Consider the following 26495-nt stretch of genomic DNA (forward strand, 5'->3'; position numbering starts at 1 on the left):
ATTACAACAGCCTGACTCTGAAATTACGGCACATGCTACATTCTAGCTCAGCTGCAGGCCTGGAATAAAGGACAAGAGCTGTGACAGCAAAAGTGGCCCACAACTGATGGAGGACTCAGTTTCAGGTTCTTCTGTAGCTGGAAGAAAGACCAAAGGAACTTCATATATCAAGTTAACTGTTCCCAGCTCCACATTGAACAAAGAAACATGTCACCATGATGCTTGCAGTGAGAGGCTCCTTTCTTGGGCAGCGATGACAGGCATGGGGCTGCTACAGAGACCTGGGGATGCTGTGGAGGAACTGATGATTCTGATGTTCATAGTACCAATATTTCACAGAAGAGGTGAGAAAGATCCTAGAAATATATCTGAAGTTTAAAGGTAAATGACTAAGGGGAAATACTTTAAAGGGTCCCTAGTACCAGAGGATTTAGGATTGAAGCGGGATATAGCAGTATCCAAGTACATATGGGCTCTACTGTAATCAAAATAGCACCAGGCTGCTGGCAACATGAAATAAATAAATAAATTGGGAACAAAGGCTATGAAAAACTGAATAAAGTTGATGTGAGAAGTAGCAAAGAATGATCAAAATAAGGTCCCAAATAAGTAAAGGCTATAAAAAGGCAGTTAGCCTGGCTTCTGCATAAATGTTAAAACTGAAAACTCAGGGGTGGGGAGAAGGAATCATGTGATTTTCAGTAAGGATATGTAAGTCCTGTGTGACCTGGGGCGAAAATATCACTACAATACTGTACTATCACAGAACAGATTTTACAGGAAGGATGGAATAGAAGACAGTTTGAGAAAAAGGTGGTATGGTTCAAAAAACATAAAGTCTAACAAATTAAATAAATTCACTGTACCAGGATTGTCACAGAGTTTCTGTGGGTGGACTTGAACCAATTAATACTGAAAAAGTATAATATGAAGGCTTGATTTGTGATCATCAAACCAGGAGTGCACTAGTGCCTGTTAAATATTAAGGAAGATTACAGAAGATGCCATCAGAATAACGATGTACAATAACACAAGTTCATTTTCAAATGTAGTCATATGGAATAGGTAAACATCACAAAAGAGCCTGCAGGCACACACAAAGTCACCAGAATGGAAAAGACCAGGAGGAAGAAGCAAAAAAATGTCCTTCAGTAAGTGAAAGTCATGAGGAAAAACAAACAAGAATGAACTTTCTACAGTTAAATGTAAAACTTCAGCAAACTTGAACCAAAAGAGATGCTGAGAAGTAACTTGCTAAAATAAAAAATATATATCTGATAACAAAACCATTTTCAAGAATATTACAAGAATCAACTGCCAGAAAGCCAGAGTATCAACAGGTGATCAAGGCATAAAAAGGTGTAAGGGAGTTATGGCATCAGGACAAGAAAAGACTGAATCTTTTGCATCCCTCTTCAAAGCAGAAAAAGTCACTGATGTTCCCAGTGGAATAACTTGAACTCCATGGAATGATTGGAGTAATTATTTTTTAAAAGACAAGTCCGAGAACAAAACATTAAACTGAGCACTGAGTGGAAGGGGCTGACCCAAGAGCTCTGCAGCAGACAACAGATGAAACAGTGCCAGGGGAGGAGAAGGTAACACCAGTCCTTAAAAATGGCTTCAGGAGTGATCCTGAGTGACCCTTGTAAGAAATTAAGTGGTCATGAAATAAAGCGGACTACATCTATTATACTTATCCTCTGTTATAAGACCGGAGATAAGAGGCACAAACAATACTTTTTCTTTACAAAGGAAGAAAGTAATTGACTGGTTCCCCCAAGTAGTTTTACTGTCCAGCATATTCAGAAATAATCTGTGTAAGGAAGAAAATAGTGATGTGATAAAGTTTGCACATGAAAAAAAAATTATCTGGCATATTCAAGTGTACAGTTGACTAAGGTACTACTGACAAACTTGATAAAACTGAGTGACTTGGGGAAAAAATGGCAAGAAATGCAATGGGAAAAATAACCTAAACTGCATATACAGCATGACAGGCTTTATTTCAGCTTTTGTTAGCCTTAAAAGTCTTGGACTGAGAGTGTATAGTCCCCTGAAAATAGGCAGCATTCACTAAAAATCAAAGGAGCTTGACTGTTAAATCTTACTAGGAAAGCAAAAGAAAACACATCATACTCCTGTATAAATCTGTGATTCACCCATGCCTTTAAAATGGTGTGTCGTTCTCTATATCCAGTCTTAATACGGTCATATTAAAACTGGAAATCATATGAAGGACAGTTAAGATGACCAGAGGCACAGGATGGATTCCATGTGAGAGAAGCTAAAAGAAAGGACTTTTTACTTGCAAGACAATGACTGAGAAGACTCCATGCAGATTTATACAATTGGGAATAGTAGAGGAAAACGGGATACATCTCTGACCTACAGGAAACCCCAAAACAATCAGGAAGTGGGTTTAAAATGAACAAGAGGAACTGCTCTTCAACACACAGTATGGAATGACTCTACAAAACTCCATATTGTAGGATCTTCTGAAAGCCAACATTAAAAATAGATTTAAAAGCTACTAGCCAAACTCCAAGAATATAGATTCCTTGGCATTATTAAACACAATGATCCAGATGCAATTTCTGGTTTAGGGTGCTCTACACTACCCATTGCCAGAAGCTGGAACATATTGAACATATTCTGAAGAAGGATTTACTCTGTATATGCCACGTTTATTTACTTATTTAATTGCTGTTGCTATTATTATCCACTTACTATAGGACACCTTGGCGAAAATAACAGTAATGAAACACTAACAATGAAGCAGCCGTCTTTGTGCCCAGCGCCTCCTGGCCAGACTGGGTATGGATTCCATCTGACCAGGAAAGCCTGCCTCTCCAACCTCCTGAGCTATTCTGCTTATTGTGTCAGCAGATGTCGATGGTGTCCCAGCAATACGGGGCTTTATTAAGGTCAAGAGTACCCATGTGTTGTTGACCTTTTCAACTTATTATCTCAGAGACAGGCTGCAGCTTTTAACAAAAGGTGGAAAGAACTAAAACTGAGGCTTTTACGCCAGGTTTCTAGCTTTTGGGTAGCTAGTGACATACCTAAAACCAGCTGTGCTTAAAATAAGAGCTTTATCCAACTTCAAGGTATCACTTACTTGCATTTTGAAGATCCAGATACATTTCCAGTTACACTACTAACATTAATCTTCGATAATAATGGATTTTACTAATATATAAGTAGCTCATGGAGGACCACATAGCTTCAATGAAAGTGAAGAAAATTACTCCTGTATGTGGTCAGTCATTTCCAAGGCAAGCTAGTCTACAGAAAGACTGAAATATGCAGACTGAGGTAGTTTTTGAGCTGTTTAACATGCACATCTTCTCTTCTCTACTTGAATCTCTCCCAGTCTCTCAAAACCACACCTTATCACAGGAGTGTTTCAGCCAAATCCTCATATCAATGTCTCAAAGAGTTATTTTTATAATAACTTGTTTTGTGTCCAAATAATAAATTGAGTAATTTATTATTTATATATTTATAAAACAGCAAGCAGTAAAAGGAGTTCAGACCTATTTTTAAATTGCACGTATAAGTGAGATTTTTATAATTTTTCTCCTTAACACAGTGATCTGAAAAGACAACCTTTCATTTTTCACTGAGCTGGAAATGGCATAAGCAGACAAAAAAGACCAAAGGCATTACCTTCTTAATCTCCCTGGTCAGCATACAGCGCTCGATTCTTAGCACAGTGGAGATATCGATGTGTTCTCTTGAGATGGAATTAAGCCAAGCTGTAAAACTGTCTAATGTTGCCAGGAAAAGGACCCAAGTGAACTTCAAGATATTAAATATCCTCTTGATGATGTTATCTAAGGAAGAGGAAAAGCAACAGAGAGTTAATGAATCCAAATATCTTTCATTGTGTATCTGCATGGAGTTAGATTCATTTTTCCTTTATTGTCTAATAATAATAATCTAGGCTGCAAGGCCCTATCATAGTAAGGAACCTTTGAAGGCTGGATGCCTTTTGGCTGTCTGGGCTATTTTCCTGCCTGCATGTCTAGGTTTATCATCTGGAATCCCTTTTGCACCCCATAACTCTCTGGTCCTGAAATTGCTAGTCATATAAACAGCCCCTGATTTTAGAGAGACGTTTGCATAAGTCTGTAAAACAAAACCCAAAGATCTGGGCATCTTCTGAGAGCTATTCAACACCCCCAGCCCCTGTGATCCCAACAGCTGCTCAGCCTGTGTATTGAGCTGAGCCCCTTACCTGTCTAGGTACTTGCGTGCGTTTCTCTTTGCACAGTTTGCCTTTTGTGCTTGAACATCGCTTAGCTGAGTTTTAAAGTCTAACCTGCCCAAACAGCCTCTGAACCTCTTTCAGTTTTCCAAACACCTAGACACACCTCTCTGTATGGTTTCCAAAGCCTCTCTTTTTTTAAAATAGGCTGCACTGTGTCATCAGTGATCTCCAATCAACTAGCCCAACTAGGACAAATCATGTAAGTAATTTATCAAACATTACTCTTGCACCTTTTTGACAAAACAGTACACCTTCCCCTGAGTAGGGATTATGGGTTTATGCCAACAATAGTAGTTTATTTTGCTCAACACAGCTGTGTCAATTTAATTTCTCATTTTAGTAATGCCTTTTATCATAGGCAACTGCACTTCTCAGCCAAAAAGCAGAACTTTCAGCTTATTTCTCTTCCACTCACAAACATACACACCACACTACAGTTCTTACATGGTGTTGTACAAATTTCTTTGTAATGTAAGGTAATGTAAAAATTTTCTTTGTCATGTAATGTAATGTAATGTAATGTAAAAAAAAATTCTTCCCAGCTAGCTAGTTCCAAAGCTAGTTGTCCCTGCTAGGTTGCAAATCCTAGAGCACTAGCTATAAAGATCAAATTTAGAGTAACCAGACTAACAAATATTAGAAAACTGTCAATAAGCTGCCATGCAGGGACAAAATGTCTGAAGTAGGTACTAAGGAGCCAACCTATGTGCTAAAGCAGGATGCTTTTAACAACCTCACTTCTTAGCTGTACCACAAGATGGCACGCAAAACTTTGTGGAGTGCACATTCATTACTTATGAAGAATGCAAAGATGAAGTTAAAAAGATTCCTACAGAAGAACATGCACGTGTCTCTGGGTGTGCAGGCAGGGTTGTACGCACATAACGTGTGGACAGAAACTAAGGAAAAAAAAAAAAAACATTAGCGGTACATTCCTGTCAAGTTGATTCTGAAATGGCAGTATGTATCATTTGGCTGAGCAATGCCAAGGAAATGGTTTGGTATCTCCAATGTAAGAGCATTTAGCCCCCTTCACCTGGTCACAAAACTATATTCAACAGTAGTTTGCTCTTTTTTCCAGGCTTTTTCTATGTCATTTAGAATTGGAGATATTTTATGATTTATCTACTGAAATTTTATTAATTCCGATTTCAACGTGCAGGTCTTGAAGCTAAGGAAATGTTGACATTGGAAATTAAATGTAAGGTTGTTTGTACTTCAAGGACCATTCATTTCCTTTGAATTCCTGATAATATTATGAATAGGTTAAAGGAAAACAGGGCACACAAAAATACACAACATATAAATGTTCTTTTTTAATCCATACTCTTCCTCTCTAATATATAATTTCTGCTACTGATTTCAGGAGAATTGCAGCTCTCAGGTTAAAATTGTCTTTATTATTGACCATCACTGGCTTGCCGTAGTCTCACCACAGTGCTTTGCCAGGCACTTCCACTCTAATCTGAAAGGTCATTTTTCTTTCTGGGATGGAGGCGATTTTAGCATACATTTTTAATGATGCTGTAGCTGTTCTGGCAGCTTTGCTGTTCTCAAAAACTTTTTAAAAATAATCTTTTGGGGATCAATTGCATCTAAACATCTTCAAAAAGGGAAACAAATATTTATTTTCTGCACATTGTTATTCTAACTTAAAGGGTCAAATGCAGAAAAGACTCCTCTCTGCCTGGGAGTGTGAGACAGGATTTGATCTAAGGTTAATAATGATAATAATGCTTCACTAACTATTACCATCTGATTTTTTTCAACAATCTAACAAATTTTACCTAGGAATGACTGAATTATTTCAATCAAAATATAAAGCACCTTAAATTGACTATTTCCAATGCAAATTAAGTATAAACCTCCTTTTCTTTCCCTAAATTCTGTGTAGCACCAAGCTTCTGTAGTATTTCCCTAGAGATGTGTTTCAGTGATTCAACTCAGTGTTTTACCGCAGGTGCACCACCAGTAACAAACAAAAATGTCCCCAAAACCCCACCAAAAAAAACCCCACAGCAATGTAACTTGCTTATTTGAGACCACTGCTCCTGTGAGAAAGAAATGACATCTCCCATATCTTTTTAACACCTTCTATCCTGTGGCTCACTTAGGGATACAATTCTAATTGGAACTGTGGTAATGAATTTTAAATAGAGAAGAAAAACAGCTTTTGAAGACGAAGTCTCACTCAAGGCAAGTGAGCACTCAAGGCAACATCAAGCCATGATGACGACTTACTTAAGAGTCTCTTTTCTTCTTTTACTCCAGTTAGAAACAAAGAGCCAAGCTTAGATTTATGATCTATTACACTTCTTTGTAGGAAAACTTCCAATATGGGCAAGATCTTGCAAACTGCTGGCATTTCTTCTATTGTACAGAGCATCCTTAAGTCTGACTATGAATGAGAATGGCTAAGATCTGGAAAATCCCATTTTTTGAGAGGAAATTATTGCACCTTGCTGAATGGGTGAGTACCAGGCAAAAGATTTATACTAACCTTGCTAAAACACACTGAAAAAACCACAAGGTCTTTGTGCCAATAATAACATTACAGACATTCAACATCAATGGAGATTTTAACAGGCAGGGCTGTATGCAATCAGGACTGGAAGCTAAGCTTAGGCGTAAGTTGTTCTATGAGGAGAATATACAGCAAGTGATCAAGTCTGAGCCTGCAGACGTATTTACTAGTGTGTAGAGAATCAGTGCAGTAGCTAATAGTCCAGATGTAGAAGCTCCTATGCTCAGGACTTATAAATCTGGCAATTAAAAACCTGAATGTAGTTAGCAAGTTCTCAGCTTAGAGTTCATTCTGTGGCTTTTATGCAAGCCTGGGATCACAGCAATGCTCTCTGTGATGCACTGCTTACACCACTGGTCTCAACTGCATTTTAACAGCAGAGAAAACCTCTTTCGGCCTTCATACCTGGTCCATCAGATTTCTTCTTGATAGGTTCCTCTTCACTGTCTTCACAGTCCGCATCAGTACCACCTATCAAAAACAATGCACGAAACAGTAAGGATACTTATAGAAATGTGGATGTAAATGCCATTCAGGCTAGAAAATGCGACAGTTACTAAGCAGTAGTGGCTGGTTCCTCACCTACCACTAAACAGAAATCACATTTCCATTTCTAAAGGATTCAAGTGAGGGGACAACCCTGTCAGCAAAGATGTTCATGAATGACCACCCTTCTCTTGTGATTCGCAGTGGCATTTTCTGCTACACAGGGTGCTGCGCAAGATCATCTGTTGGCATGAGCCCAGGCAATTTCTCAGCCTCACCTTTCACTGGCTCACACTCGAGCTCATTTCTCCAACTTCTGCAAAGGGCAACCAGACCAGTGCTCTGATCGCCTGCCTCTGACCCAGCAAACCCAAATGAATGAGTGGGATCTTCAGGTTGAAATGAAGCAGCAGAGCTGGTTTGAAACTACCACTTGCTTTTATGTAGGCCTGCAGCAGAAAAGTGATGTAGAGCTACAGGCAGAACTGAAGAACAGACAAATTACTCTCCTTCTACCTAATACCCAGTAACTGCAGTTATGACTTCAGTGGCAGCAGTCAAATTGTAAAGCTCCCTCTTTTCAATGGGTGAAGACGACAAATGGAGAAGTCCAGCTGATTCAGCCTGAATGAGCCCCTCTCTTCCCCCATCTATACCAACCAGAAAGGCTTCTGAATTTCTATTTGTTCTTGTTTAAAAAAGGAAGAAAAAGGTGAAGAGATATGACCCAATTATAAACTGATTTTTTTAAAGGCATGAGTGATTTTACAGTGCCAGCAAAACTGTATAAAATCTGTATGCTTTCCTTTTGCTACCTGCTGAATTGACTGTGAATTTAGAGGTTCATGGATATTTGGGTTCCTCAGTGAGTACAGCATGGAAAGTGAAAAACATTTCTTGATATCTTTCCCCAAATATCAACTCAAGCTTCATTAGGGATTAATACAGGACATATGGCAAAAAGAAGTGATATGTGGCTATTTCATTGAATTTCTCTTACAGCTCCACTCAAACTATGGCTTTTCAGGAACTTTCTCATGAAATAGTCCTTCAACACAAAACCTGAGTCTGTCTCATACAAAACTTTCTCTGGGAACACACATTAATTTGTCATCAAAATGAGGGACTTTGAGCAACCCTAGAAAAACCTAGGAGTAAGATAAAAATTTTCATAAGGTGAGGGAGTGAAAAGTAATGTCCTACCTCTGCCTGATACTGACCAAACACTTGGCATTTACACTCCCATATTCTGCAGGAACGTTGTTCACTACCAGGTTATTTGATTTATAAAGTTATACATTTACAGGGTTATGGCTTTCTCTTGCAAGTATTCCCACAAATGCTTTCATATAGCTGATGTTTTCTGCAATGTGTTGAGTCTTTGTATTTGGCAAAAGTTCTGGGTGCATGTCTTGACCCTCCACGGAAAACACACATAGCCCCTCTTCTCTTTTATCTCCCCCAGGGTCTGTTCTGTAGAACAGAAGACCACAGCTCTGGCTGGCCTTCTCATGGGCTGGTGCTGGGAGAAACAGCCAGCCAAGTAAATTTTCCACTTTTTAGCCAGAACTGAGAGCACTTGCCCTCTAAAGCTCAGCCGCCTTTCACTACCAGGAACAACAGGCAGTCTAGTGAACACTGTATTTTTAAAAACACTGAAGTCTACCTACCATCCCCAGAACCTTTTCGCCTTCGCTTCTCTTTCCCAAAACTTTTCTTCTCTTTGCGCCTCTGTCGTAGTGCTGTTTTGGGGTCAGTAATCCAGGCCTGATAAACAAACTGGAAGGAACAAACTCATTTATTTCAAGGTTCTTCATGTTTTGAGAGTAAGCCACAGAATAAGCCACAAGCAGGACTATATAGTTTGAGTAAACTCGTTCAGATCTGTAGGGGTCGGGAAATATTTTGAATCCCAAATCAAACACCTCCCCTGCAGATCTGCTGAGTTTTCATGTGCTATTTTTGTTAGCATAAAACCAAATGTGAAAACATTTGTGGGTGAACCAAGTTTCATTAGAACCCACAAAAATTCATGCTCTGAACTTTGGGAATTAATACTCTGTTGTGCATATGGGCTACCTCACCTGAATCTCTCCATTTAATTCTGTATTTCTACATTATCATTTTACAGGCAAGATGCAGATTAATGGAAACTAAAAGAAAGTGCTGCAACCAACTAACTAAAGCATCAAAAGACGTAGTGATATCTCAGTACAGGTATTTGTACTTGCACAGGTTTCATACTTTAGGTATTTTTTTTCCCTCTGCAGATCCCAGTGGAACGTTTACAGACGTGTTATCTATGCACAGTCCCAACCTGGCAGTCAGGAATTCCTCAAATTTCATCCTGATTTTGACAGTGGCTCCCTTTGTTCCTTCATGTAAGTCAGTCATGAATCCTTCTGGTACAGTTTTCCCAGTTGTAAAATGAAGACAGTAATACTTACCTATATATATCAAGGGGATTTTAGGGGGCCAAATCCTGCTCACAGCACCCACTCAGATCAACAGTCTGCTAACTTGTATGACTACCTGAAGCATGGAAGTGGCCCAAAATATCTTTGTTATAGCAGTGGCGGGAAGGGGGGGGGGCATTTACCCAAAAGTAACTTTTTGAATAGTTCTGCTCAAGCTGTGAAGGAAGGTTACAAAATAAAAGCAGTAACACTCATATCTTCTTTCCCTATATGACATAACATGTGAATAACAATAAATTATCCTCTCCACAACTCTTTAGGACAAAAGATGTTCTTTTGTTCCTTTTATAGTTTTTATTGAAAAATGGTAATCATCTTCAATTGGCACTGCATTGTCTTCTATTTCTAAGCAACACAGGCTGGTAACAGAGACAGGGTAGGGAATCACATAGATGCAGGCATGAGGGTGAAAATAAAACAGGTCTATTAATTCACAAGACAAACATGCAGACAATGACGGCAACACACGCGTATCTCAGTGAAGCTGGAACTGCCCCTCATAGGACAGAATGGTAAAATTTCTGTTTGGTTTATTTATATTTTTTAAATTTGCATACACAAATTGCTTTGGAATATTAAAGGATTTTTTTTTTTTGAACTGTCAAACTGACTTTAAATGACTTTAAAAGGGAATAATACTTTGTTCTGCTTTGTGAATGTATACAAAAATGGAGAGGCAATTATTTTGGTACTGATGATAAGAAAGTCCTCTTCCAAATCTCTCAAGGTCTGTACATTTACTTTTGTATGTCTGACTTGTTCAAAGCAAGCACCACATAAGAAAATGTGTGGGATCAGAGGCACTGGTTTCTTTTCGATTTGTAATAGGTGTTTTCTAATGAAGGTGGTCAGGGGGAATGGTGATCCTTAAGTGAACTAATACTGTATTACTGAAAGGCAGAAACTGTCAACACCTGCTGTTGAACAGTTAGCTGTATGCTAGCCACAGTCTTAGTGTGAATAAAGAAATTAGAGAGGGTAGAAGGTAAGAATGAAAAAAAAAAAAAAAGGCATTTGATTAATAAATTTAATGTAACTACTTACATTACGCTAAGCATTGGATATTTTTAAGAGCTGACTGAGTGCATACATATGTATTACTTAGATTTTTACCACTGGACAAACTTTAAATGTAGTATCTTTTAGGCTTTGGAGCTGGTAAGCTCAGTGTGTAATGCTCACTTCTTGTGAGTAATCTGTTACATATATGGAGTGTAAAATGATACACCATGCTCTCAAAAGTAGTAAATGTTAAATGTACCCAAGGAGGACAAGAAAGAAGATGCACAAAGCGGTTTTATGATTATGAAGGCCAGAAAAGTAGAGAGCTAAAAAGGGCTTTGGAGCAGAATGTGTGTTTTACAAACATTTTACCAGCTTTCTGAGATCAATTACCACGGTGTCCATAAGATACATGCAACTTGATGTGACCATCCTCTATAGCAGTATCAGAAGAAAATGAGAATTTGGGTCTGCATTTTCTCTCTGGGGTTGTACTTGAAAAAACATAGATCACTTTTTGTGTGGGTTAATGACTCCAGAAGTATGAAATGCATTGCATTTACTAGGAATGAAGCTTTGGCTGTCATTAATCCTTTTAATCATTCATGTAAGAGGAAAAATGCAGACGAGGACAAAGTAATACATTACATTAGGAACTATGGGATGGGTCACATACTGAGTATTCGCAAAATGTCAAGTACCTTTGCTGCTTTGATTAAATACTGAAGAATAGTTTTGGGTAGTTTAATAACAGACTTTGGCAAGGCTAAAATGGCTGAAGCAAATTTCCCAATAGCTCTCTATAAAGAAGGACAAAGCAAGAGCAATTAGTAGAAAACAAGAAAATATTAATAAAAAGTATAACTGAATTATGGTACCTAGATTATTAAGAACAAAATTATATTCATAGACTTCAATATGAAAAAAGATAATTTGTGATGTTCACAATAAAATTTTATTAAGATGATTCTAAACTGCCTGCATTCTCTAATAAATAAAATCTCCGTTAACTCTTGAAGTGACTATTGCACACAATTCACATTAACATAAAAATCAACAATTAAAAATATCTTTAGCAGGCTCTACAACAAATAAGTTCAGTTTGCTAATACTTTTATTAAGACTATGTGCAAGGTGATGGAAGACGAAATACGTATGATGACCAATGAAGGACAAGTTTTTCATAAACAAAACTGATTTCCTGTTCTGTACAACTCCCCTCCTATATAAAGCAATCCAACATCTTCATATTGCACATACTGCAGAGCTGGCCACCTATACAGAACATCTGACTAGAATTTTGAAATAAAGACCAGATCCTCCAGCCTCAGATTAATAGTTTCAGGACTGAGCCTTAAAAAATAAGACCAAACAAACAAAACCCCCAAAACCCACAGTAAATGAAAAAAATCTTATTAGCTTCTGACCTCTGGTTTAGAACTCTTTAAAATCTCAGTGCCTGGCACCAGCACATCTGAACAAAATGTTGTCACCAATTTTTTAAAAAATCAGGAGAAACAAGAATGCAAACTTTCCTCTATACCTGCATGAAAACCAGAGAGAAAAATGACCTAGAAATTCATGAGCCATTTTTATGGTCCAAGGTGAGTTAAATGCAAAATACACAAAAAATTAGTGTAATAAGAGAAAATAACACTTACTTATCACATTATTTTCAATCCAGAATTGTTTTGTCTTTTTTAAGGTCAAGAAAAAATTTTCCCAGGCAGTTTAACAAATGTAATCAGTTGGTAATGTAATATAAGTATATAAACTAAAGGCACAATGTATCAATGAACTAAATAAAATATTACTAACTGAATTGAACTAGTCTGGGAAGCTTTGTTTAAAAGCTATTGGTACAAGGAATCAAAGAGCACGGAGGCAGTTTCTTGCTCTTGCTTGGGTCAGGCTTTCAGTAATGGACCAGTTCTGCAGTGACATGAGTTTGCACCTAGATGGGAATACTCATCTACAAAAAGCTACCTGGTTGCTTAAACTTTTAAAGTTACAAACCTGCAAAAAGTTCTGTGCTGTGTCTGAAAACTCTTCAACAAGTAAAATTTTAATCTTCTGAAGATTAAAGCAAACTTATATGTATGAGTATTTCACTAACTTCTTCACCCAAGTTCTTCATTTAAGCCTGTGGATTCAATACATAGTACTGTCTAACATCAACCAGTCCATGTGTAGGAAAGCAGCTAGGAAACTTCAGCTATCTTTTTAACATTACAATATCTCCTTTTACTTCAACATAGCCTGTCACTTAAAATGCAAACATATTAACCTATAACATGTTATATGTTAATCCTGAAAAAGAAAGGAGAGAAAGTGATGTGGTCTCCTTTTGTAATTTTAAATATTAAAGTCTTTACAACCCAAGGATACATTTCTCTGGTCCACTAGGATCAATAATAAAAAAAAAATAAATATTTTTTTAAGGTATGCATTCTTTTCCATGAAAAGTTGCTTACTTTTGGGATCATTCCTTTATGGAATGATAACATTACTCAAACCCAGAAAACCACTGAGGCATTGTACAGAAGTGCCAGAGGCGAGTCAGCATCTTCATTTGTCTTTATTGCAGTGCAGAAAAAATAAATCTCAGATTCTTAGCTTTTGTATTTTTGTTTTCCTCAGACATAAGTGGATGAGAATACGATCTTAATATAGTTCCTGTAGGAATCTGGCAATACTTAAAACAGGCCAACTGAATTTGAAGTTGGCAAGAAATTTAATTTTCAGTACTTTTCAGGTCTACTTTAGATGTCCTGGCTGCTTTAACATATATGCCTGTGTTATGAGAAGCCTACGTTTTTTTCCAGATGTCACCTAGAAAGCAAATTACCATAAAGTACCTGAAATGCAGATTTTTTCCGAGGTTCTTCCTCTTCTTTTTTCTCCTCTTCCTCTTCCTCTTCGCTATCCGTCTCAAACAAATAATAATTTCCACTTCTGACCACTAAGTGAAACAAAATATTTTCTTATTTTTCTGAAAAGTTCTATTCTTAACTGCCACAAGACCTATGAACAGCCAGCTAGTCATTTAAAAATTCATAACCAGGAGAGATGAAAACAGAGAAGCAAGAGATGAAAAAGTCTCAGGCAATTTATCTGATGTTAGTCTGAGATACTTTGGGCATTAATGAGAAATATACAAGAACTAAGGAAAATGTCACCATGAGAAGAAAGTGTAAAGAAAAAGCTTGATGTATATCAAGTTACTAGGTTATATTTTTGAGAAAAAAACCGGCAGTTAAGTCATAATTTTTTGGGAACTGATGGTTTTTTGAGGGAGTAAAAAAAGCCCAGCAGGTAAGTAAATGAATTTACAGGAACAGTACCACTGGACAAAAAATAACAAACTTCTCTTTAAAATGCTGAGGCATCCTTTAAACTATGGAACTGGATGGTATTAGTTAACGCTTTCTTCAAACATTTAAGCTTTGATGAGGTAATGGAAAACCTTGGTTTGTTTAAAATAAATTACTTGGATTCTATTAACTTCATTGCAAATGAGTTTTAATTTTTTGCCCATGGATTCAGAAAGATTCTGAAACCTCAACACAGTAAAGATGCACAGTGAATCAGCTAGGCCTTATATCCTTGAACAGAAGCAATGTTTTTATTTCTCAGATGGTAACAGGCCTACATGAACAAACAAGGGAAACGAAATGAAAAATAAGGTAATGAGCAAGAGAAAAATCAAAATCACAGCATTATGTTCAGCAGTGAAAACTGGTAAATAATTTCCACATTTAAGCTGAAATATTTAAAGGAACAGTTCCTTAGATGAAACATCACACAATCCGGATATAGGGAGCAATACAAATTTATATTGAAAATTATATTTAACCCTCATTATAAGTTTCTGGGAAAGTAACAATTGCTTTAATTCAATCATACCTTGAATTCTCCACAGATCCCCTGTGCACAGATGACCACACATAACTACCGTGGAAACCTCAGGGTAAGCAGACTGAAATTTGCCAGAACTCTATTGGATCATAACTTCAGCATCTAAAACTCCCTCACAGAGGGAATTTTGTCCTCATGTGCCTAGCTATGACTTTTAACATCAATGAACTCCCTGCAGAGGGACAGAGAGTCCACTTCAGCAGTTCTGACTGCTGAACTGAGGGGAAAAGAAAGTTTTGATATTTATTGGATCAAGCAAATTAATTATTTGGTACAGGGCCTTCTAAGAATGCCCATCTAAAATGCATTAAAGAGACGACTGTCTTAAGAACACTAGTCTGCAGTTCTCTTTCATAAAAAAATATCTTGTAGTCAGCAACAGAAATTGTCCACACAGAAGATCAGCAGGATAAGGTCAGACATCTAGAGGAAACCTCTACTGCAGTGCAGTTCCTTAAAGGTTCAGAGTAGCACCCAGTCAGACTTGGAATGCCTGAGCTGGCAGAAAACAAATTTATAATGGTCTCCCTCCAGAATTTTTAGGTTGAAGTCTATCTGAGAGGACAGTACAATGTAGCAGTTGTCTCTTTTACAACTAAAGAGGGAGGTACGATTGAATAGCAATAATGCATTCTTGCAGACATTAAAATGGAATAAGAAGCGTGTTAGTCTCCTACAGGGACTGCTAAAGAGACCAGATTTTATTAGTAAGGTAATTTCCGGACAGACTGGACTTGGGGGACCTCTCTCCTACTGCAAAAAGTGACTTTCTCTACTGAGAAAAGGGACTTGCAGGCTTTCCTTGTGGGATGAGATGGAGGAGGCAGAAGGGGAGTCACACAGGAGAAATTAGAATAATCTTATCATTTGCTTCTGCTCAGAGGGAAAGCGCTACCCAGGACAGCTGTGAGCACCATCTTTTGCACTACATCAGGCACAACTCTGTGCCCCAGGAGAAGCTGAGGACCTCAAAGCATGTGGCCCTAACTACTGCTGATCTTTGTGGGGCTCCGTAAGTAATCCACAAACACAGGAGGAATCATACTTCCCAGCAAGGGAGAGTGTAAGTGGGCGTCAATGACGAAACCTGCACTTTTCCAACTGTCCTACTCAGACCCAAATTCATGACTGTGTTTTAATTCCTATGACATACAAAATGATGCATCTTTCTGTATAATAAAATTATAACAAGTGGTATGAAATAACAATAAAAATCAGAATTGGCATAAAACTTCAAACTTGAATGACTTCAATATATACAAATATACAGTCACAAACCCATTTACTGAGATGAACATCCATGTGTGGCAGAATGCTGCAGTTACGGCACAGTGTTTTGAAAAGGATGGATGGGGAATATAAGTCTATTTCCACTTTCTATGCCTGTAAACACCTACTGTCAGTGCCATGCTTCAGCAAGTGTGGATGCAAGCCACATGGCAGGCAACCACTGTTTGCAGGATCAGGGTCTGCGATGTTTCCCACAAGGTTTTGCATTATTGCAATAAATAATTTCAAGAATGCTCACTGTTTAAATACCAAAATGCAAGTTGTCACCTAAGAATATTAAATAATGAGGGTGAAATAAGTAAAAGCCAAAGTCAATGTCTCTCTTTGAGCGGTTCTTATTACAAAACCAGTGGTGAAAAACCAAGAGACCATATCCCATTCCTTCAAAATCACCATAGCCTGAAATTCTACAGTAAAAACTTGCAAATTATAGTGTTGAACTGTTTTGTCATTGTTGTTCTTAAGGAAACTACAGGGCAAAAGTTTATTTTCCTGAGACTTTTGAAAAGGGATAGGTCTCTCTAAAGTGGCAGTGTGCCCTTTAGGAAAATAAAAATAGAGGCACGGTTTACTTGTGACTTGATAGAATTAAGCATATGACATTCTGTTAAGTGCTGTTGGTAAATATATACGTTGGGAGTTATAAACAAATACACATAGGTAAATGAAGCAGTATGTAGATGTATAAAAGTATCACTTGGAGTAATTCTTTTAAACTAAATGACCAGGCACAATATAGATATTCATATTTAACTCTGATCAGTGCTATACATTTGAGTATTTTTTAAAACTTCAGAGGTTATTAAATAGCTCATGTCTGATCTCCTTCAATAAAGACGCAATAGAAGAATGCCTGATTTGAGACTGCAGTTGGCTCAGTTTTCTTGCTTTACCCAATCCATAACATAGGGAAGAACTCTATTGCATGCCTGGACTGGGCTACAAACAAAATATCATAATGCAGAAATTATACACATGATACAGTCTAATAATTTCTTGTGCTCAAGGCTGAAGATTTTTTTGCTTTCAGATAAACACAAAAAAATGGAAATAAAAAACAACTGGCATAAACAGTACATTAAAGTGTGATCAGAGATATTAATCTGAGCTCTACACATCCTAGTCCCAGGAATAGTCTTGATGCCTTAGTGTGGTACTCAGATTTCTACAGTTGACAGCAGAATGACTGATGAACCATAAAAAAGGATGTATGATGTGTGTATATGAAGAAGAAATGATGACTGATCATAGAATGCTTTGCCAAACCTGCAACTTCACATTTTAAAATATATTGTGCTTTGCGATAGGGGAGAATTGAGACTTTTGAGGCCAAAACAGATTCTTTTTTGGTACATGTTTATCTGATACGGTATTTTTCTAAGAATGCCCAAAGTATCATGAGCTAGCTACGCTTCCAACACAGAGAAGTTCAAAATATGATTAAACCGACTCCTTGAAGATTTGGAAGTAGAAATCATATGTTAAAAAAAACAAGCCTTCTATCAAGTCACAATCATAAAATCAGGCATAAAACAAACAGGTCATGGGAATGCCTTCATTCTGGTCAAGGATATAAGGGTTAAATCCACATATTTGTAAGATGATTGAGAAAACCTACTGGAAGCATGATCAACCCAAGGCCGCCACCACAGCTTTTTTTTGCCCTTGGCTTTCTCTTTGTCTGCTTCTCCTAAAATAAAATATGTCCAAATATTAATTTTATAAAATCAGAAACATGTTTCTTACACTGATTAATAATTTTTAATTTCTCTCAAAAGAGCTAAAATTTTATGAGCACATCAGATGTCAGATCTACTGAATACATTCAATATTAAAATCGTTCAAAAGCATGAACGCTACCAGAAATATTCTGGTTTATGCAGCAGTTAAAACAGCATTACACTCTAAAAGAGCTAAAAAGTTCAGGCTTCTGTTTTAAAACATTCAGTCACAGTTGACTGTGATTTCGAGAAGAAAATATTTTCCCTCCTCTCAAATCCCCTTTACATTTCAGGCTCAAAAAATTTCAAACCCAGTAAGTGCTGATCCTAAGACCGTGCTAGAAATGTGGCACTAGATAGGTATTTTACCTATTCCTATGTTTTAAACAACATTTAAAAGTATACAAACATTTCAGTGACTGAAAAAACTCAAAGCATCCAGAAAATGTTGCTGGAAAAACGTGGATGCTACCTATGTGTAACACTGTGGTTTACAGATAAATGACTTTGTTCAGAACAAACCCCTGCTGCTATTCAGCGCTCTGCCAACTGCTAAAAGTAACCTCAAAGCAAACTACTTTCTCTAAATCTTCTTGCAGTACAAAATCCCAGAGATTTTTTTTGGCTGAATCAAGCTCCAAACTGATGCTTAGCTAACAACCTTGTTACACGCTGACAGTTTTGAAGAGCAACTTATCACTTGTCCAGCTATTAGGTCTATTAGGTCCTTAGCGCTCAACTGCAATTACAATACAACAATAGCTAAAGGTACCTTCATCATCTTCTTCAGAAACCTTTCGAATCTCCGGCCCTTCTGAGGACTCCTGGGTCATGCTTAGCATCCTCTCTTTACCCTTTTTGTATTTTTGCTGCCTGGCTTTGATGCGATCCATTCTAGCAAAAGGAAGAATCTTATTAGATTCACGTCTTCACCCTTTCTAACTCACTCTGAAAAACAAGTGTTAAACACATCCATACACACACACACACTTCAACATTTCTAAAGGAAATAACCATTCCACACCGTCACAAATCCTGCCCTTAAACATAAGGAGTCACATGGCTCTGAAGGGGCTGGCTGGAAGGCTCAAGCCTAGATGTTCACTCACCTTTCAGTGAGAGCTGGGTTGCCTGCTATCACATGACTGTTTCACCTACTCCCCCTCAACTATCCTATTATTTAAAAATAAAAGAATTGCTGTCAGGAGCTACAACACAGCAAACAAAGCTCTGAGAAAAAAGGACTTCTGCCTAATGCAGTGGTTTTCCTAAAACTTGTCACTCTAAACCAGGGATGTGGCTGTTTCTGCAGTATTTGTGCTACATCTTCACACCTTAAGCTCATTTGTCCCACATTATCTGGAAATACAGAAGACTGGTTTGGTTTTGTCCAGATGTAAGGAAGGCTTCAATTGTCCTTCTTTCAATCATGTTAAGTTAGCACAATCTGGTCTTTTAAAAGTTCTATGTTTTTGCAGTTTGAAAACCAGTAGCAATTATTATTGAAATCAAGAGGAGTAAGTTCTTTCAATACAACTGAATTACAAGTAAATGATTCACTAACTTCAGTGATAAAAATTCACTTAAATACATTTATTAATCTACCCGTTTCTAGGGAAGAACCATTTACTGGAGAAGGAAAAACTCCTCCATCTCAGCTAGTTGCTATTATTCAGTAGATAATTAGATTTCTTTCCCTATATCAATAAACTGCTGCTGAATTTATGCTATGTTAGTCTGGACAACACGGTTGTTCCTCCTGGACACGCTGACAATTCTCATCATCCTAACCAGCCTAAGCTGTATGAAGTACTGATGCACTACATTGAATCAAATAAAAGAAGCATCCTCTATTCTTAGTCAGACATCCTACAAATACAAACTAGCAACTTTTATAGAAATATAGATTAGCTTTGGCATTGCCTCAAGCAGTATCATCTCCTTGTTCTTTAACTCTGCAGAATTAACAGAAAAGTATTGTTTCCAGGACAGGCACATCCTGCCAAATGGGATAAGATTGATTCAAGCATAGAGCAGGGCCAGCAACAGCCCAATACATCCTCTGGTGGGAAACTCCAGGCATGCAGGTAGGGAGCACGGTCCCTGCAGCCTTCTAATGCTTCTTTAGTTATGCACATGTGGAAGAAGCAGTCTGGAGTGGGCTTTGACATCTATTTAGGAAGCAGTTAGGGCTCTTCATGCATGGTAGTGGAGCAGCTTTGAAATCATACTGGCTGCAGGCAAGAGAATGAGAAGTGGCTTATTGGCTGTATGAAGAGAAAGGATCTTCAGGCCAGTTAAGCTGAATGCAAATATCTTCAGTGAAGGTAAACATATATTTTGCACTCAAACACTAGAGGAGGAACCACCAACAAAACAGAAGAGCAATCATGCAGGAAATTTTACCAGGAATACAAATGTACAGAACAAAATCCTAATAACGATAAAGCCAATAAGAATATTGCCACCCATTGAAGCAGAGCCAGGATGTTACTCAGCTTCCTTAGCCCATTGTGATTTCAGGCTATTTTGGTGACTTTTCATTACAGCTTCCCTAACTAGGCCTTTTGCTGTTCTGATTTCTTGGTTTTTTAACCCAGTTCCTGTGTCTTAGTCTCGTATTTTCTAACCATCTAAGTCTGCCCTTTCAAGTGAGACAGGGTTAATGTGGCACTTCTGATCAGTAATCTGCCTACCTTTTTCATGAGTTTCATAGGGGACTTGCACTTTACTATCCTGCTCTTCAGAGAGATGGGGAAAGTCAAGAGAACAGCAGGGTAATTAGTGGAAGGAAAGAAACAGGAAATAAAGACTTCCCCCCCCCCCCCCCCCCTTTCATCTGGGTCACATGCATTCATACCACACAAAATAGGATAACCTGGAACTAAAACATGGGCTGGACCTCTTAACAGAAAGAAATGCAGCACAGCAGCACAGATATAGATCACCTCTTAAACAGGACACTGTATGGTTATGTTGGTATGATACTCAGGTGTGGAACAGTGAAAAGCTGATCTTTTTAACCAATCATAATCGGATTTCTAGAGTTTAGAAGAATCTTCAAAACAAGCAGGGGTGGTCACATCTCTTTATTTATAGGAAATATCTGTTTCCATTAGAATTTCAGGCTCACTGACGAGCAGGTCAGTACATGCCACTGATTCTTGGTTAACCTCAAACCTTTGGTCCTAGAAATGTAATTCTATGTTTAAATCAAAGTTTAGATTCTGCAGTATGTTGTCTTTTTGGAAAAGATGACTCTAAACCTACATAATATTGGCATATCTAAGATCTCTGAATGCCCAGAAAAAAATTTTGTAATAGGAAAATCATACTTCAAAACCTAATCAGCTTTTCTATAAAAGAAGGTTCTAGAAAAATACCAACAATCAGTGAAATATATACATATGTATGTGTGTATATATATATATAAAAGAATACATTAAATACATACTGTCTTTTCAGTTGATCCATTGATTTTTTTTCCTCTTCAATTCTTGCCTTTACAGCCTTGACAATCGTGGCCTGGAAAAGTTCAGCACCCCTACAGCAGAAATGTGGCAAAATAAAAGAAAAAAGGAGAGGAAACATTAAATGACTCTAAGTTTCCCTTACACCAGTCAATCACAGAGAACTCTTATGTTCTCTCTGTACATGACCTCATCTACATCAAAGAAAACTAATCCAAGACCTGAAAGAAATAATCAGTTATTCCAGAATACTAGTATCTTTACAGTCAAACATTTCAAGATCTGGGGCCAAACACTGTGATCCCTGCTCAGCCTGTAAGCTCCTCTAGCAAGCTGCTCAAGGAATTAAGCTTCCAGTCCTCAAGAACACAGAGAATGGGTAGGTTCAAGGCTAAGGTATGAGTTCTTGCACACCTCCAGGATTTGGTTTTTATAGTCACTTCTGCATTATAATCACCTTGTCCCCCTGGAAGTTGTGAGCAAATTCCAACTTTATCCAGGGCCATGATGAGCATAGATTCAGCTGCACTTTTAACCTCTGAACACTACAGTGCTTCTAATCTGATGACACAAATCCTTAGGCAAGTTCCTGGTGTGCCACAAGAATATGGCTGCTAACTACATTTCGTTAGAAATGTAATCAACTCGTTGATTTGGATGTCCAGATCATGTCTTGGCCATTCTTCATCATTCACTCATTAGCTTCTGAAGACTCTCAAAGAGCCTCAAAGTCTCTCTCAAAGTTTTAGATTTAAAGCCTTTCTTCTGTCAGAAATTCAGTAAGAACAGCTATAGTTTTAGAGGTCTACTTCTAGCTAATTTTTCAACCATATTTTCTGCAAGATTAATGATTCTTCCATGTAACATGCAGGATAACCACAACTACATTTTTTCAAAGGAATACAAACAAGACTGGCAGTAATTATTATCCCTAAGTATGGTAAAGTACAAAGAAGGAGATGTTCTCCTTAGCAACTTGATCACTCCTAAATTCTTATGGACTATCGAAAACTGTCATTGGATCCTCATCGCTATTGTCTGAATCACAGTTTAATCTTATTTAGGTAAGGAATTTGTATTTCACAATATTAACTTTAACTAGAAGGCAGACTCAGACCATGCTGTCTGAATCCAAACTTGACCTTCTTTCATTGTCTATGTCCATTGTCCACTATCCAATTCAAGCTTGGATTTTAGCAAGGCAAGCAGCTAACTAAAAAAATAATTATATCACTACATTTGTATTACCCTCTTTTCTGTAGTTCTTGGCACTTTTCTGGTCATTCGTACATTTATCTTTACAAAGCTCCTGCCATAAGCCAGTGTGTCTCCACTTCTGCTGCTAGAGAACTCAAGCCTGGGTAGGTTCAGTAACTTACTAAAAGACACAAAGCTGGAAGTAGGAACCAAGCATGTTTCTTTCAACCCAGCCCAGTGTCATTTACATGAGACTGCTCTTTCCTTCTGGATGCAAACGTTCCAATTTAGGAGGCATTTCGAGACTCATGATTTTACTTTCTGCTATTTTCACTGAACACAGGGTACAAAAAAGGCTACAAAAAGGCGGTATCCAGCAAAATTGGGCATCAGCAGACAAATTTACCCCAGAGCAAAAGTCTGAGACAGGCAATATGGATGGACGCATAGATCTTTTGGTAGCCCTGTTTAGAGTGGTGAATATTGTTCAGTATGAACAGTTAAACATGTTCCCTTTTTAAAATGATCCCTGGAGGAGTAAGAACAGGAAGGTAAAAAATACCTCCTTTCAGGACATCCAAGCCTAATTTTGCCCTCAACAGATAGAAATCAATGTACATATGGGGTTTTTTTTTGAAGAAAAAAAGCTACAATACAATTAATTCTATATTGACAAAAGTAATTCCTTAGAAATCTTACTGAAATTAAGATCTGCCTTCTTATTAAAAAACAGAAGAATGGTTGTGATAGTGATACTGGTGGGAAAGTGTAAGTAACAGGCCCAAAGAGGGTGATACTTCCTAACCACACCTAGTCATTGCTCAGTGATGTGACACTTCCCAAGTGAGACATTCTTATTGTCTTTCTAAGCCACATGTGATAACTTTCCTCTATTCTTCTTCATGTGGCATTTTTGAAGTTGTGATTTCTAAGGCCCATTGTCTCAAACGGGCTCTGATAGCAGAGTGTTTTCTTTCCAAGGCTTAAAAACTCTGGCATTTGCTCTCATACATATTGATGTTGAGAGAATGCTGCAACACACATCAACTTTCATGCTTTTAATAAGGGCTACGAGAGCAGCAGATGGTGTTTGGTAGGAAAGATGCTTTAATTTCTACCAGTTTCTCAATTAATTTGTTTTCTCATTTGTGCTTAGTCAGAGTTGGGTTTGCAATTATGAATTTAGCAGGGATTGTTTAAAACAATGTTAAAGTACTCTTTTAGTACTGCCTATCATAAATAAGCATGTACTGTACCTATGAGAGAATTGAGCTGCTTCATTTAATTTTTTAAAACTTTATGTTACCTTGATGCTAGGATCTGAGAAGCTTTTATATCTGCAACCACATGTAGGAAGTAGTAACTCATGAAGACTCTTCTTTGCAGCAGCAGGAAAGCAAAACATATACTGTCCCAAATGATTCCTGCTTCTCCACTGGGCAGTTTACAATCTAGGTTGTTGGTTGCTGGAAAAAGACACCATCAGCATAAGAACTGTTGTATTAAGTATTCTTTTATAATGTTTATTCAATAAAATAATCTTATCCTTTAAAATTATTTGAATTGAGGTGCTTTAATTAGATATTTCTTTAGAAAACTGACATGCATTTCCAATTGAAGTACATCATATTTTCTTTTACACAAAACTGGAAAGCTTCCAATGATGTGATATCCCATGAAAACTGAGAATTCACCAAAACTGAACCACTTGCAAACAAATTCACCCTGTCCTAGGAAGTACTTGAAAACAAGGAGTGGAGAAAAAGTAATTTTTGTTAGCCTGAAATATTTGATTTTCTAAAATGGTATGTTTCTTTTTTTTTTTTTTTTTCTTCATTTCAAAGCAACTTTTTGTCTCATTTTTCTATTAAAAACACTAACAACATGAGGAAGAAGTGTGGGGTTTTTTGGTCAAAATAATTTTTTCACTGCCACCACCTAATATTTTCATTTTTCCTCTCCATAACTCAGTCCAGTGTTTCTTTCCATTGCACGAGAGAAAAAATATTTGAAACAACAAAATTGCTTCCTTTAGGGTAGGAGGAGACAGGCAGAGGAAATCCCATTCCTCCTACCTCTAGATTTTGGCTCGGGCTATATCTTTCTTTCATTTTTTTCTTCTCTAAAAGACAGTTCTCTCAGGGATATTAAAAAAATTTAAACTGGGTTTTGTGGAGCTAAACCATAAACTAAATGGCCTATGCTGCTCTACAGAAGGGAGTAGAAGTACTCAAGGGACAGACTCTGGCTTGAAGCTGGCTTTACAATCAAGCAAGCCAGTCTAATAGATCTGGAAGGTCAAGCTCCAAGAGCTTCAAAGCCTGCTGTGTCCATCCCCTGGGGAGTAAGAAACCTGTTTCTAAGTTTCTGTTGCCGCTCAAAAATTTTTGGATAATACGAGAACTACAGGACACCATTTATCTCATGAATTTGCATCTTCATACTTCCTTTCTTTCCCCTTACTCCCCACTTACCTATTAGGATCAGACACAAAGGCAGGAATTTAGAACTTTGCTGCATACTCAGTAGGATGAAACAGTACTTTAAATTCAGCAAAAAACCACTGAAAATAGTCAGGTGTTTTCAAACTGTCAATCCAGGGTGTCAGGGCAAAGTGGAGCCAAATTAATAGCTGACTGAGAGGTGAAGTGTCTTGCTCCCCAAACTTCATTCCTCCCTTCTCTCACTTTCATCCACATACACTATTCACTCCCTCCCTTTTATCATCACAAACACGAGAATAATTGTAAAACAAAAATTGCCTAAACTCACTATGCATGCAAAAAATTAGCACTTTTGTCCTGGCTTAACCGCTTGTCATTTCAGTGAGCTGAACTGGTTTACCCTTTGAGCAACTGAACATAAGACCTGGCACACAGGGAGGAGTGGGAGTATGCAGCTGGGAAAAGGTGCCCTCTCCTTAAAGTGATGGTGAGATGACATTCTAGCTCAAGTCGTACAGTGGAAGCATACCCTCAAGTATCACATCACCTGCACATACAGGGAAACTGTTTTAAGTTCCAGTATCACCAAATTGTTGGTGTGGGTATGTGTGTGGGGTGTTGATAGTTTTCTCTGTATATATGTATCTATCTATCTTTTGGTTCTGTGAAATATTTTCAATATTCTATGTTGCTAGTCAATATAGGACCAAGTGGTATTAACTGAACTTGCAGGTACGATTTTTTCACAAGGTAATATGTCAGGTACTTAAATACAGTAAAATATTTTGAAGGTGCTTCTTCATTTATAGAAAATTATGAAGAAAAATGAGCTGTACTTACGAATACGGTAGCCTTTAACTGTACAAGCCAGGCTAAATGCCTGAATCAACCAGCAACTGTTCTTAATTAATGATTCAATGTAGCCACATGCTCCTATCTGGAAAGTAAAAGAACAATTTCATATAACAAGACGTACCAGAAATAAAGCTAAGAAAAGTTGTACCTCTTTACATTACATGGGAATATTGTGACTACCCTTGGCTATTATATCCCATTATTAAAACAGACATTAGAAGAAAGAATGCCTTAACCGGCAAAACACATCACTTTTAGATCGCAAGGATTTGTTCTTTTGATTATCAGCGAGATAGAAGGTATGTGGGTTTTGTTTGTGTTTTTGTAGAGAAAGTGATACATCTGGCACATGTTGTAATGTGACAGCTAAGCAACTTTTATAAATGACTGACTCAATCTTGCAAACATACATGGACAAGCTTAACACACGCGTAGCTCCACTGAATTCCCAAGCATAAAATGAAGCACATATGTAAGCATTTAGAACATTTGCAAATTCAAACCACCCATAAATCAATTTTATTTCAGTACAGTGACTTATATAAATGTAAAAAGAAAAATGTCTGCTCTTTTCAGTCCAGCACTAAAAATGTTCAAAGCTAAAAAGCATTTGCCAGATATAAATCTAAATTTATCTTTCAGAAAGATTTAAATTACTGGCTTGTCTCAATCACCTACCAGTGCCACTACAAGAATCTGCTCTAAAGAGTTAATTAATGTAAAAAAAACTTCAATATTTTGCAGAAGAATTTGACATTTAATTATCAAACATATCTATTTTCACCTGAATTTCACACTGCTTCTAAAGGAAACAGAAATGCAGTTTGTAATTTTG

The 26495-nt window shown here is 37.4% G+C and overlaps 1 protein-coding gene across 13 annotated transcripts in view; it reads right to left on the reverse strand.

The window, feature by feature from the left end:
* Positions 1–26495, reverse strand: part of PIEZO2 (piezo type mechanosensitive ion channel component 2) — a 315013-nt gene that overhangs the window by 33068 nt on the left and 255450 nt on the right. For 7 of the 13 annotated variants that reach the window (XM_037380196.1, XM_037380199.1, XM_037380202.1 and 4 more), the window contains 10 exons: positions 25646–25742; positions 23668–23827; positions 21149–21238; positions 18467–18588; positions 17592–17663; positions 13624–13727; positions 11467–11565; positions 8957–9065; positions 7206–7271; positions 3673–3839 (listed from right to left, as the gene is read on the reverse strand). In XM_037380196.1, the coding sequence (XP_037236093.1) occupies positions 3673–3839; positions 7206–7271; positions 8957–9065; positions 11467–11565; positions 13624–13727; positions 17592–17663; positions 18467–18588; positions 21149–21238; positions 23668–23827; positions 25646–25742 (1086 nt within the window). The remainder of the gene's footprint in view (positions 1–3672; positions 3840–7205; positions 7272–8956; positions 9066–11466; positions 11566–13623; positions 13728–17591; positions 17664–18466; positions 18589–21148; positions 21239–23667; positions 23828–25645; positions 25743–26495) is intronic. The other 6 variants (XM_037380206.1, XM_037380205.1, XM_037380207.1 and 3 more) reach the window with 1 other exon arrangement.

This window comes from Falco rusticolus, chromosome 3 (assembly GCF_015220075.1).
Source record: "Falco rusticolus isolate bFalRus1 chromosome 3, bFalRus1.pri, whole genome shotgun sequence".
NCBI lineage: Eukaryota > Metazoa > Chordata > Aves > Falconiformes > Falconidae > Falco > Falco rusticolus.